Genomic DNA, 13,434 nt, shown 5'->3' on the forward strand with positions numbered 1-13,434 from the left:
GTGTGGATTTTGAAAAGAGTAGCCTGGCACACAGTGCCCCCATTTCACCAATCTCAAGGTGTGTCTATAGAATGTGAGGTATTTGTAAATCACTGTGTTGTGTACACAGAGGTGTGTTGACATCTAATGTCATGAAGTACATCTACTCCCTCTGACCATTAGTAAACCCACTGACTGTCTTTAAAAACATAGACAAAACTGATATGGAGGCAACAAAGGCAATTGCCTCCATGCCCCCTGGGGTGTTGCCTTGGTGCCCTTGAAATGCTCCAGTACAGTAAACCAAATTACAATTCCCTCATACATGTAGGGTGCCCTTTGGCGTCCTTGCCCTTTCAAAAAGAAGCAAGCAGGCCTGCATAGAATTGTAAAATACTGAGTAGGCCCTATTCGTGCTTGAAGACAGTTTGATTGCTTGGGGACTTAAGCTAATGCATTTTATTTGGAAATGTATAAAAAGATATTTATGACTTTTAGCATTGGAATCGGTTTCCATTAAACCAATGTTTACATCATTAAGTTCAATAGGTTCATTGTTTCAACAATATCTGACTAATGATTCAATATGGCTGGCTTCAGGCATATTTGACTGGAAAAAATAACACTAGGGATTCGATTGGTTTTGTCTGCCACTTTGAGTTATGACTGAGTGCATGTGTTGGCCTACTTCATTGGAAGTTCATGCACAGTTGATGCTGTTTGAAATGTGTACCTGGACATCGTCTTGAATAGAAGTGTATCTTTCAGCAAAAGTTCATAGGTCAAATGTCAAAGGTCATAATTACATTGTAGATCTTAGTTAGAACACAAGTGTTCTAACTAAAATGAGGCACTTAACCAATTGATAATGTTTGTCCTTAAGAGGTATCAGGTGCTGTGTATTGCATGTCAAATAACCCAGTATACAGTACTTGCCGTGAAGAGGAGGGGTTTGCCCTGGTTTTTCTTGCATGGTCTAGCAGAAATATGTTCCACATCACCCTGTACATTACATATGGAACGATTTCCCTTGAATTGCAGAGCAAAATGCTACACAAAATGTATCAGTTGCTACACAAAAATCATCATTTGCTTCTCAATATTGGCATTCAGTGTGCTGGAAGAAAACGTTCCCTGGTACTGTATGTATCCCATTCAAGATTTTGTTCTATTTTTGCTTGTCTTAAAAAATCATTCTTAACAAGCTCCTTAAAGTTTTATAATCAACAAAAACATGTCATTTATGACAGACATTGTGTATTATTTACAAATGTACGCTATTATTAAAAACAATGATAATATCATAGGCCTACAAGTAAGTATACAGGTACATACACTGTTAAATGGCTGTGCAGTTCTATTTGAAAGTTTGAAAGTCAACATCTTATATAAATGCAGGCAGTCGTAAATGTTTTTCAATAATGTAACAAAACAATCAGTGGGTGTTTTTATACATGTAGGGCCTACACTATTCATCGGCATTTGATATCAATAAAACAATTTTTTTTTTTAAACATGTAGCCTACATACTATAGTCCTATATGTTCAGTATCCGCTGATTCTATTGCACATGCCCACAGCCACAACGCTAGGTACTTGCACGACTTTTTCAAGAAAATCGTCAAAGGTATTAAAACCAGAGCTCGCATCCTGTGCGTGCTTAACTTCTGAAGAATAACCACATGGGTTAAGGTCATCCTGTTATGAGATTTAAAGGGAAGATTAAACAGATAGAAATTCTCTCTGGAGTGTTTACTATTAAAAAATAGGATCATAGAGGTGGTGGGTGTGTTTTCAAATAGCCATGCAATGCTAGACAACTCACCTATCATCAGGATTAAATGGGTACCATGGTTGAAGTGATTTCGTCCAGCAAGAGCAATTATGCGTAGCAAAACATTTTGACTGAACTTGTTTGTGCACACTGAAAGCCAATATTGAGTTGCAAAATTATACTATTCGTGTATCTATTTGTTCTGCTACAGGCCTACAAGGGAAATCATTTGCTGGGTACTCTGTTTAAAAGCTGAATGCCTCAATGTTATTTCTCGCAACATGACTTTCAATATCAAGTGAAAAAAATGGTTTGGTTTCTGAAAATTTGAAAGATGTGCAATAATACAATTTATATAACACCCAAGCAGATCCTTGCCATTTGATTGGAGGATTGTCCGTCACGTGATAGCAAATAAAAGTACCATTGCACGCTGAGTCACTCGCCGTGCTTTTTCGTTCCATCCGAAAAGTACCATTGCACGCTGGCACGCTGCCAGCGTGCAATGGTACTTTTCGGATGGAACGAAAAAGCTGAGTAAAAACATCACTGCGTGCGCGTGTCTTTGGTAACGCAGCAGGTGTTACTGCAAGAAGGCATAGTAAAATTACTAGCATTCGGCTTCTACAGTTGAAATTGTTTGTTTTGAAAGTTGTTTCTTTCAATCAAAATGACAAAGTTCTACTTGGATGTTATATAAAACAAATAATGAATGTTTTTCATTCGTGCAATGGTGCGAATATGTTCATTCGTTGAAAGCTGGAATGTTCCATTCAACTCGGCTCCGCCTCGTTGAATAGAACATTCCATCTTTCAACTCATGAACATATTCGCACCATTGCACTCATAAACATTCATTATGTGTATATTATTCCAATTTGAATAGTTTGAAGGAATGGTTTGTCTTTGTGTTTGTTGACAATAATATCAAGTACGTGAAATTATGGCCTGCTCTTTTATGAAAGTGCTCATTGCTTTTTGAGCCAATATTTTTTATTTTAAAAGTTTTTTCACTAGTCCCTCACCCTTTTCACTTGTCCATCAAATGAAATAGCGAAGCTTTTCAATACTGAACTGGCCAGCCAGACCACTTGGGGTCAATTTTAACTGGTCTCTTGCATTTTTTTCAGCGGGACATCTGTTTTTTAGGGAGAATGCTGATGAATTGTTCTCTTTCAACATTATGCTTTTACTGCTTGCCTGGATGTCTAAATATGATACCACAATTCTTAGAATATTCTCTGTTTATTTATTTCCATTTCCATATGGAATGTGTTGATGATTTCCCAGCTGAAGGTTATACATGTGAGAAGTACATGCCTGACCAATCCCCAGTGAGGTCACCCCAGACCAGTAAGGTCACACTGTGTAGCAAGTAGTGTAGCCATCAGTGTACATGTTTATGGTGCCTGGTTATTGTGATGCGAGGTCGTGAACTCTGCCTGACCCTGGATCACAACAATGGGTGATGGACAGTGTTTATGGATATGTAGTGGCTAGCAATGAGTGCTTTGCAAGCAGTAATCAATAATGAATGGACCTTAGAATGGACAATGCAAGATGGGCAGAATTAGTTGCTCGGAATCTGACCAAACTTGTATCTAATAAGCCTACTTAATTTGAGTATATTGTATGTAACCTTGATGAACTTTTGAACCTTAGTTCCTGTCTATGGAATGAAGTCTTACTCAAAGACGTTTGAAATTGATGGGTTTATCGCATGTAGAGCGGCGCCAATTTCAAGGAACTTCCCTGAATGAATTAAGATTTAAACCACTACAATGTGTAAGTTCAGGGCTGCCAACTCTACTTGATTCTGCAGAAAGTTTTGTGGTAGTACATGTAAAGCACTCTTTCCATGTTCTGAGGAATAAATTTGGAAATCTTCCTGATGTTAATATTTTCCCTGTTATGTTGAATGCAATTTTAGGTGTCTCTCTGATTGTTGCACAAAATCTCCCTGAATGCAAGGATGCAAATGTTAGCAGCTCTGGTAAATTGGCTGAGGGATTTTGAAGGCTTTAAATTGCTGTCCCAGGCTCCCTTAATAAGGCGCTAATCCAACAGTTGTTGCTCATACACAATGCACTAGTTTAGGACAATTTATAACTGCTACATCTTTTGTGAAGTTTCTACGAACTACTTTGAATAAAACATGTTCACTTTTGAAATTTCAAGGGAACAAAGTAACCCTCTGCCGAGAGTGTCACATGGTAAAATACAACCCGTGATGATAATGCAATACTTTGATTGTTGTGAGTAGCAGGAAATGATCTTCAACAACATGTGGCTTCAGTTATGTACAGTAACAGAAATGAGTGTAACGTGAATGAAAGTACATGCTATGGACATTTTACTTTGTGTTGCCAAATTTTAAACGGTTGTATGACTTCTAAATGGCACCCCAAACAAATATGGACAAAATAGGAAGACCACCAATATAGGGTTAGACTGTAGCTCAGTTGGTAGAGCGCCGAAACGTTAATCTGGAGGACGTTGGTTCAAATCCCAGCTCCAGACATTTTTTTCTTTGTTAAAACCCAAATCATTAAAGCTCCACCCAGTCAGTTTCCCTTGTGGTTTTTTTTTGATAACATTTTAGAATGAGAAATTAATACAGTTACATCGTTGTACCTGTTGCAAACTGCTTAACAAACCAAAAGGACATAATAGTATAAATGCAAAATACAATTTAATGGCTTGGCTTTTCGACCCTAGCAGAGGCTTTCTAGGATCGAAAACTCAGACATTAATTATTTTTTTACAATCTACGAGAACTGTACAATGACTGGTTTTAACGGTTACACACCTATATTCCGACACCCCTATGTTCCGACAACTCAGCCTATATTCCAACATCCCTATGTTCCGACACCCCTATATTCCGACACCCCTATATTCCGACACCCCTATATTCCGACACCCCTATATTCCGACACCCCTATGTTCCGACAACTGAACCTATATTCCGACACCCCTATGCTCCGACACCCCTATATTCAGACACCCCTATGTTCCAACACCCCTATGTTCCGACAAGTTATATTCGCACATTATTACTCTGTTGACCAATAACAAAAACACAAGTTGTATTACATGTTTCCCGGCGAATTTCGGCCGGTAATAAGTTTGAACAATCGTCAGTTGAATTTTGTCCATTGTTTGTATAAAGTGATTGAATCAAAATTAAGATAATTGAATCACACATGAATTTGGTGCTTTTGTTTTGTGGTTATAAACATGAGTTATGGCTCCCCGAGTAAGCCCACAAGAAAATGCTCGGTACTTTACAATTTTCTTTGTTAGATGCGTGTCCGTGACATGAGCCTTCAATTTATAAAAATTACAGCTCTCCCCTGCGTTTTTAGCGCCGATGTGTAGTTTCTTTCATTTGCCCCCCCTAATTTTTTTTAATAATAATACAAGTAATAATAATACGTTAACAATTAATAATAACAAATAATCAAGTCTTACCCCCCCCCCCCCAATTTACTCAGCCCTTCTTACTAAACCAAAGTTTAGAATAACACTTTTCAGAATAACACTTTTCATATAAATTATACTCGCACCTTTTTTCTTGAAAAATTGTAAACACAAAATGTTGGTGCAGGTTGTCGGAACATAGGGGTGTCAGAACATAGGGGTGTTTTGGTTGTCGGAATAAATGGGTGTCGGAACATAGGGGTGTTGGAATATAGGGGTGTCTGAACATAGGGGTGTCGGATTATAGGTTGAGTTGTCGGAACATAGGGGTGTCGGAACATAGGGGTGTCGGAACATAGGGATGTCCGAATATAGAGCAGTCACCGGTTTTAACAAGAGAGGTTCTGTCTTGCAATTTCCAAGTCGAAGAACAATTGGACAATACAGCATTGTAGGTTCAGTGTTGCCTTAGTATAAAGAACTGATAAAACCCACAGACCTCAAACAACGGCTTATCTTAATGCCTTGGTTGTTCCATGGTTTGCTTTAACCAACAATGTTTGACTGTACAGGTAGACAAAAAGGAAAAATCCAGGGTTCAGTAAGGGAGTTCAGAAAGGAATAAAGTAAACCTGCAGGGTTTTATAGGTGCTAAACTGACATGACATACAAGACAGCTGTGGGTGTGATACCCCAGTTGGAAAAGAATGGCCATTGATTTGAGAAATGAACTGAAGGATGAGTGTTGAGCAGGGTCATTACTTCAGCCCTGGGCCTGGTTTGTCATGGCTCTACTTGCTGCAGAATTCTGTGCTTATGATCACCATTCTTTGTTTCCGATTGCCATTCTTTGCTTTCATTGAGGGCCCCCAAGTACTGTGCTAGCTATACTAAGCTTGTCCCCTTAATTGCATCTGATGAAGTTGTTGTTGCTGCGAAAGCTCATGCAGTTTTTCTACTATAGCTATCTGTGTAAGTGAAAATTGCAAAGTAACGTTGAGTATGTATGTGCGCAAGTAAAAATTCCCTGCTAACCCATGAAATATGCTTGACATAAGTGTGGAATGCCCCACTTCCATTATTGCAGATTATTTTCTTACGGTAAGCAGAGCCATGAAGTTCGGCCCAGATTGTCACTGATTGCCATTGAATGTTTCTTGAACATCAGTCTGATGAAATGTTTAGTGAGGTGACAGCGGTTACTATTCCGCATCTCTGGCCGCAGCATTGGAGAATGGAAACCAACCGTCCACAGATTCATGTATTGGGTGCAAAATTATCCAAACCATATTTATTCAAAAATGATCCTTTCTCAAAATAGTTTTCTTGCAATCATAGCTGCATAGCTCTGACGAACAAGTAAGTTCTTTATGGTCAGTAACTTTCAGAGCATTCACCAAATTGTGACCCAAGTTTTAAACCTACCTTTAAACCTTTTGGGGTGCTATTCATAAAAGTCTGTATTTCTTACCCTCGGTAACAAAAATGGGATTCATCCCAAAAGTTGATCTGAGTCATCGATCCCAAAATAAACTGATAGTAAGTTAACAACAACAAACACAACACAACAATAGGAGGGTGTTCTAGAGGACAAGCAGTACCACCATAGGAACACAAAGTGAAAGCCCAAAGGCTCACTAAATGCACCCTTTTACTGTATCATTAAAGTACTTTGATAGACATCTTTGGTTATGACTCATAAGTTGGAACCACAACCCACTATATAAACATGAACGGAGAATGAGCTAGTAAACTGTGAACTTTGTCAAAACTGTAAATATTGGTTGTTTTGTTTTTTCCATTTGTAGCTTGTGATGACAACTGTACTTTAACATGTGGGAAGAATTGCATAAGCTGCTTACCTAAAAATAGAACAATCATATGACTTATTATGTTAGAACTGCAACTCACTATCTACATATAAACACTGGCGTGGGCGGAAAATGAGCTAGTAAATTGTGAAGTTTGTCAAATGTGATCGGGCACTTCTATACGCCGCTCCAAATCTTTGGAACAATCTCCCACCTTGCATTAGACAGTCTTCTTCACTTAATGTATTTAAATCTAAGTTAAAAACCCATTTGTTTACATCACCCATTTAATTTATTCTTGCTCTGTTTGTGTTTTTTTTTCTTTTCTTTTTTTCTTTCTTCTTTTTTTCTCTGCATTTCTTGTATTCCTTGTAATTCGCAGTATAGTATATTTACATAGGTAACTGCACAATATAAATGTCCGTTTTATTATTATTATTAACTCAGTTCTGTAAACATACTGGTTGTTTTATTTGTTCAATTGTAGAGTTGCATACATGTAAGCTGCTTACGTAAAAATGAAACAATCATGTGACTTATTTTAAAAGTTAGAACTGCAACATCACTACATAAACATGATGAACAAATACTGTAGTGAGCTAGTAAACTGAGAACTTTGTCAAACTCACTTACTGTGAACATAGGTTGTGTCAGTCCTGGGTTTTTTGTTTGTTTTTGTTTGCAGCTTGTGATGACAGTAGTACTGAGTGTAACATGTGGAAGAGTTGCATAAGCTGCTTACCTAAAAATGAAACTATCATGTGACTGTTAATATCATGGGTTTGATCCAGTTAAGTTTTGTTACCTTTCTTATAGGCACTGACTGTGTGACAATCAAAATGTGCAAGCTCATGATTGAAAGTTACAAAGGGTACTTGTAAAGTATTCTGGCCTACCAAGCCTCATGTTAATGTACAAAAGAGTTTATCGTATCCATAGTATTCAAGTCAGTGCTGCACCCCTCCCCCCCCCCACTTCCCCTTTGCTCAGACCCATTACCCCTCCCAAATGAGTTGATAAAAAAAAGCATGAATTAATGGTTCGATACATAGAGCCCCCCAAAAAACATTGAAAGAAATGTATCAACAAATATTATATTTTTCAGTAATTATATCTTTGCCCCCAAAATACATTTTTATTACATTTCACTGATACTTTGTGGCAAAATTTTGGCAAGATAATACACACCTCAAAAAATGTGTGTTTAACTGTTTAGGACAGCTTTCCCAACATGAACGGTAGAATTATCCGGTGCAGTTCAAATAGAAAGCCGGATTACAATAATATTGTGAAACAAGGGTGGGAACTTCCCTATTATTCCACCAAGTGTAAATTTGGATTGACCCTTGCACTTAAAGTCACACAAAGTCACACGAAGTTACTGTTATCACGTTCGCAGACAGGCATGACGTATGCTCTGTTTTGAAAGGGTAAGGGCACCAAGACATTTTCTCGGGCACCCTTAGAGGAAATTGTAAATTTCTCTTGGATTCTTTCAAGGGCGCCAAGGCAATGACTAGGTGGCATGGAAGCAATCGTCTTTGTTGTCTCCTTGAAGTATGTATATGCGGCCTGGATCTAACAGAAACACTTTCGGAATGGCTCTGTAAGGAAATGTATTGCTTTGGTGAAGAATCATTTTATAGGTTGTTTCTATTGACAAAATATATTAAATAGTGAATTTTGTTTGAGGCCCCCAAACTACAATTTTAGATTGGTTCTATAACCTTAGATCTTTGATCTATGAACCGATCATGTATTGAAACCAAAACCAACTGCCTTGTCAGGGTAACTGATATATTGGGTATACATTGCAAAGATGCATAAATTACCATTCATAGCAAATTACTAGTAATACTAGTATAATATATTGTTCAATAAATGGTGTAAAAGATAATTTCAAACCTAAAGCAATTTAAACTGTTTGCATTCAGTCTGTTTATAAATGCTTCAAAAACATTTGTTTTGTAACCTTCATTGTCTAAAATTACAGATTAGTAGTAAACCTAATTCATGATGCTCAATTCCCAACAGCTCAACACTTTGTTCTTTCCAAGAATAAAAGAATTCTGAAATAAATTACATGTAGGTCTGCAGGGATCGCTTCCAAACTGGTAATTTGTCCCCAAAAGTCATAAAAATATCTTGTTCAAAGTCCAATCTTGTGAAAACAATTATTTCCTCATTTTATCTTTTTGCAATTTGTTAGTATTGAAATAAATTAACGCTTTTTTACTCAAAAATTTTCTTTACTTTCATTTTTTGTTTTTAAATTATATAGCAATATATTATACGTGTATGTGTTATAATGTATAAAATTAACTCCACGTATGCCTTAAATTTCAAATAAAATATTTTTTTCCGGGAATCTCTATGCCTGTAGGCAACCACTATTATTATTATTATTATTATTATTGTTATTATTATTTTTTTTGCTGATACAGCCACAAATCCAGTCATAAATTAACATAACCACCCCCCTTATATACCATCATAAATGTCCTTCTAATCTTAATAGCACACACATTGACACTCCAACCATAGCTCTATACCTTCAACATAGCCCATTAGGCATCTTCAGTTTCATCGCGCATAGATAATGAGCCTGTATCCCTGGCCCTATGATGATTGGTTACCAGCTAGTATTCCATACTGACCTGGGGAGAATATAAAGCAATCCCTGGGAGATGATCGTAACTTACTGTATACCATCTAGGAATAAATAATATAAAAAACCTTCATTAACCTAGTCCATGTGAATATACGATTTGTATTATTTCTTAAAATTTATGCATACATGGTTTTGCATGAACCATGTATGCACATGTTTACTATAAAAATAGCTATTTTTAGGTAGAAAAACAAATTGAAGGATAATTGCACATTTTGTAAATTTGATGATTGTATTGAAAACATGCTAAGCAAATTTTTTTTTTTAAAAACATGCTCCGATTAAATGCATACTATTTAAGCACGAAATTATTTGGCGCAGACAAATTATAACATTAGAAGTTCACCCCCATTGCATATTTGAAAAAAACAGGTTTGGGCACTACCTCCATGGTTTGTGTAAACTGCTGTACCACACTTCTGCAGGCATTTGTATTTGTTTTATAACGGTAGAATATAATTTTGAATTGAGAAATTATCAATTGGATGAGCACAACTTTAAAAACATTCATTTTGCTGCGTCTACATTTCTTTGAAATAGTACATGTTTGGTAATGTTTGTTTTATTCCCCTTTGACCGTTTAGTTTTTGTATTTTACAATAGTACAAAATGTACATTCGTACTTCCTCTACCTTTATTTCACACAAACACCAAATGTTTCACCAGTCTTCTTTGAGATGAGTTAGGTCTTACTGGTGAAAGCTACAATTAACAAAACAAAGCAGCAGTCATGGTGTAAAACTGTAGTCATAAAAGAGTTCTATCAAACTAGAGAAAAATTGCGCCATGGCGCTTGTCAGTAGGTAAAACACACTGCGAGAACTAGAACAGCCGCATTGTAAAAATGCATTTTTGCTCACTGTTTTATAACATTTTAACCTTGACGTTTCAAATGTCCATGACAATTCAATTTAGATGGTTCCATATTTTGTTTACCCGGTATTATAATAATGACCAAATTTGGGGGTCAAAGGAGGAATAAAGAAGCCATGAGAAGGTCTAATTTCAAGGAAATCCGGAACTGGTTTTCTGTGATATCTATGTAGTAACTTCCTTCTGTAAACCTGGATGGTTGTGATAAGGATGCATTATGTCAGAGAGAGGGTTAGGGCAATTGAGATTGTGGACAAACTGTGCAAGTTAATCGTGTATCGAAAAATGAGAAATAAAAACAAAGACTAATTTTTTCCCAAGAATTCAATTGCTTTTTCTTTGAATTCTATTCAAAATTCTACAGTAAAAATACCCACAATTTATTGTAATCATGCAAGGCAAAATTTTATTTAAAATAATACAAATAAGTTGCTAAAATCAATTTTGAATCAAAATTAAAACTTGGGATGTGGGCCATGCTTATTTTTTAGAAACCCTATTTAACAATCGTGCGTTGATTTAGGGTTTAATTAGAACATGATCATCAGTTATCAGTTGGGCAAAATTCTTAATTGTTTTCATTTCAGTTAATCGGAAACAGAGGTCATATCTTATTCTCAGAATTCTTTGTTGATTTGTGACCTTAAAATGTATTTTACTTTCATACATTTCATGGCTACATTTTAGTTTCCCGACAATATTAAATAATTTGTAGGTACCAACCAAGCTCATTTCTTGAATATGGTGATGCTGTAGCCTATTTCCTGAAACGCTAGGATTAATCCTATCTCGAGTTAGGACGAGTAACTCATCCTAAGTTAGGATGGGTTCAATGCGTCCTAACTCAAAATAATTGTTAGCATAAAAACTTACTTGGTAACGAGTAATGGAGAGCTGTTGATAGTATAAAACATTGTGAAAAAACGGCTCCGCTCTGATTTTACGTAGTTTTCGAGAAAGAAGTAATTTTTATCAAATTTGATTTTGAGAACTCGGATTTAGAATTTGAGGTCTTGAAATCAAGCATCTGAAATCGCACAACTCCGTGTGACAAGGGTGTTTTTTCTTTCATTGTTATCTCCCAACTTCTATTGTATAATGTTTTCATTTTGTGTAGACGCCTTGATCAGTTTTCTGGAAAAGTGTGCATTATAAATCCATATCATTATTGTTATTATTATTGTTATTATTATTATTATTATTATTATTATTATTATTGTTATTATTGTTATTATTATTATTATTGTTATTATTATTATTATTATTATTATTATTGTTATTATTGTTATTATTATTATTATTATTATTATTATTATTATTATTATTATTATTATTATTATTATTATTATTATTATTATTATTATTATTATTATTATTATTATTATTATTATTATTATTATTATTATTATTATTATTATTATTATTATTATTATTATTATTATTATTATTATTATTATTATTATTATTATTATTATTATGACCGATTGTGCTCAAATTTTCACAGGTTTGTGATTTTATGCATATGTTGAGATACACCAAGTGAGAAGACTGTTCTTTGACAATTACCAATAGTGTCCAGTGTCTTTAACCATTCAAATACCTTTTACTTTTTCTGCAGGGCAAACTGGTGCAGCTATTCGGAAGGCAGTTGGCAATCAAACAAAGAGTCAAGAACAATGGCTACTACATGGACAATGAGTTAAACCAGTTCCCTAATCTACGACAATGGTTGCATGTTGTAGACATACAAGGAAACGCAGTAGAGGTAAAGAAAGTTTAACATCAAACCTTCCCCATCGCACCACCTTCATTTCATGTTACTTGACTTTTAAAGTTCAGAAACACAGCACAAAAGAAAGGTAATAATTGCAGCAGAATCAGGGAACCGCTACCCCCTTCGATTTTTGCATAATTTAGGTTGAACAAAGACAAAATGTGCCATATTTTTTACCGCAGGAGGGCACTCTCAATAAGATTTTTTTTTACTTCCAAGGGTACATGTACATGTATACGCAATTCGTCCTGCACAGTTTTAATCGACGTTCTGTTACTTTTGTTGCGCCGTAGTTTTAAATTATTGTTAGATGTCTGCGGTGGTAATATGTTCCAGTCTGTAATAACTAGTTTCGGTGTGAATGCTTTTGGGGTAGCGCCCCTACCCGGTAAAAAATACTGTGCATTACACAAGAGACAAAAGATAAAGTCAAGTCGGCGAAAATAAACAACGAATGAGATGATCATTGAAAGTAGTGAAGATCTTCTTATGTATGACTGGACGATAATATCTTGTTGCATGGAACCTCACTGCGCATCATCACCTGGACGATTGACACGCTAGTCACTCCATATAAACTAGGACATGCCAAGAGTTTTGTCGAGTCACTTTGCTAGATGACGCTGTAGATCAGTAAAAATGAATCATATAGTCATGTTTGGATTTGTGCAGGTGTATCTATAATTACCATGTACGTCTAGAAGAAGCTCAGACAATACATGGGGGAATACACAAGAAAACTGTTACTAAGGGAAGGTAATTCCATCACACATGTTGGAGGTTTTCCTGGCGCACCAAAAAGACATTTAAGAAAGTTTTTTTCTTAGTAGTCAGTTTAAACACTGATTTCTAAAATCAGAATCCTATTCACACACATGGCTTGCTGTACATTGTCTAGTAGCAACTGCTGTTGTCTAGTGTATGCCACTTTTCAACTTGCCCTTTGGGCTACTAAAAAGGGTTTCTTTTCAGACTTGAGTCTTATACAAAGAAAATTGTTTGTTTGTTTGTTGTTTGTTTGTTTGTTTGTTTGTTTGTTTGTTTATTTGTTTGTTTGTTTGTTTGTTTGTTTGTTTGTTTGTTTGTTTGTTTGTGTGTGTGTTTGTTTGTTTGTTTGTTTGTTTGTTTG

At 35.7% G+C, this 13,434-nt stretch overlaps 1 protein-coding gene across 2 annotated transcripts in view; it reads left to right on the top strand.

Annotated features, from left to right (window-relative positions):
• The window catches only part of LOC117290273 (kinase suppressor of Ras 2-like), a 43,966-nt gene that overhangs the window by 5,325 nt on the left and 25,207 nt on the right, over positions 1-13,434 (top strand). For both annotated transcript variants that reach the window (XM_033771577.1, XM_033771578.1), the window contains exon 2: positions 12,150-12,296. In XM_033771577.1, the coding sequence (XP_033627468.1) occupies positions 12,150-12,296 (147 nt within the window). The remainder of the gene's footprint in view (positions 1-12,149; positions 12,297-13,434) is intronic.

The sequence above is a fragment of the Asterias rubens genome, chromosome 5, assembly GCF_902459465.1.
Source record: "Asterias rubens chromosome 5, eAstRub1.3, whole genome shotgun sequence".
NCBI classification, from domain to species: Eukaryota; Metazoa; Echinodermata; class Asteroidea; order Forcipulatida; family Asteriidae; genus Asterias; species Asterias rubens.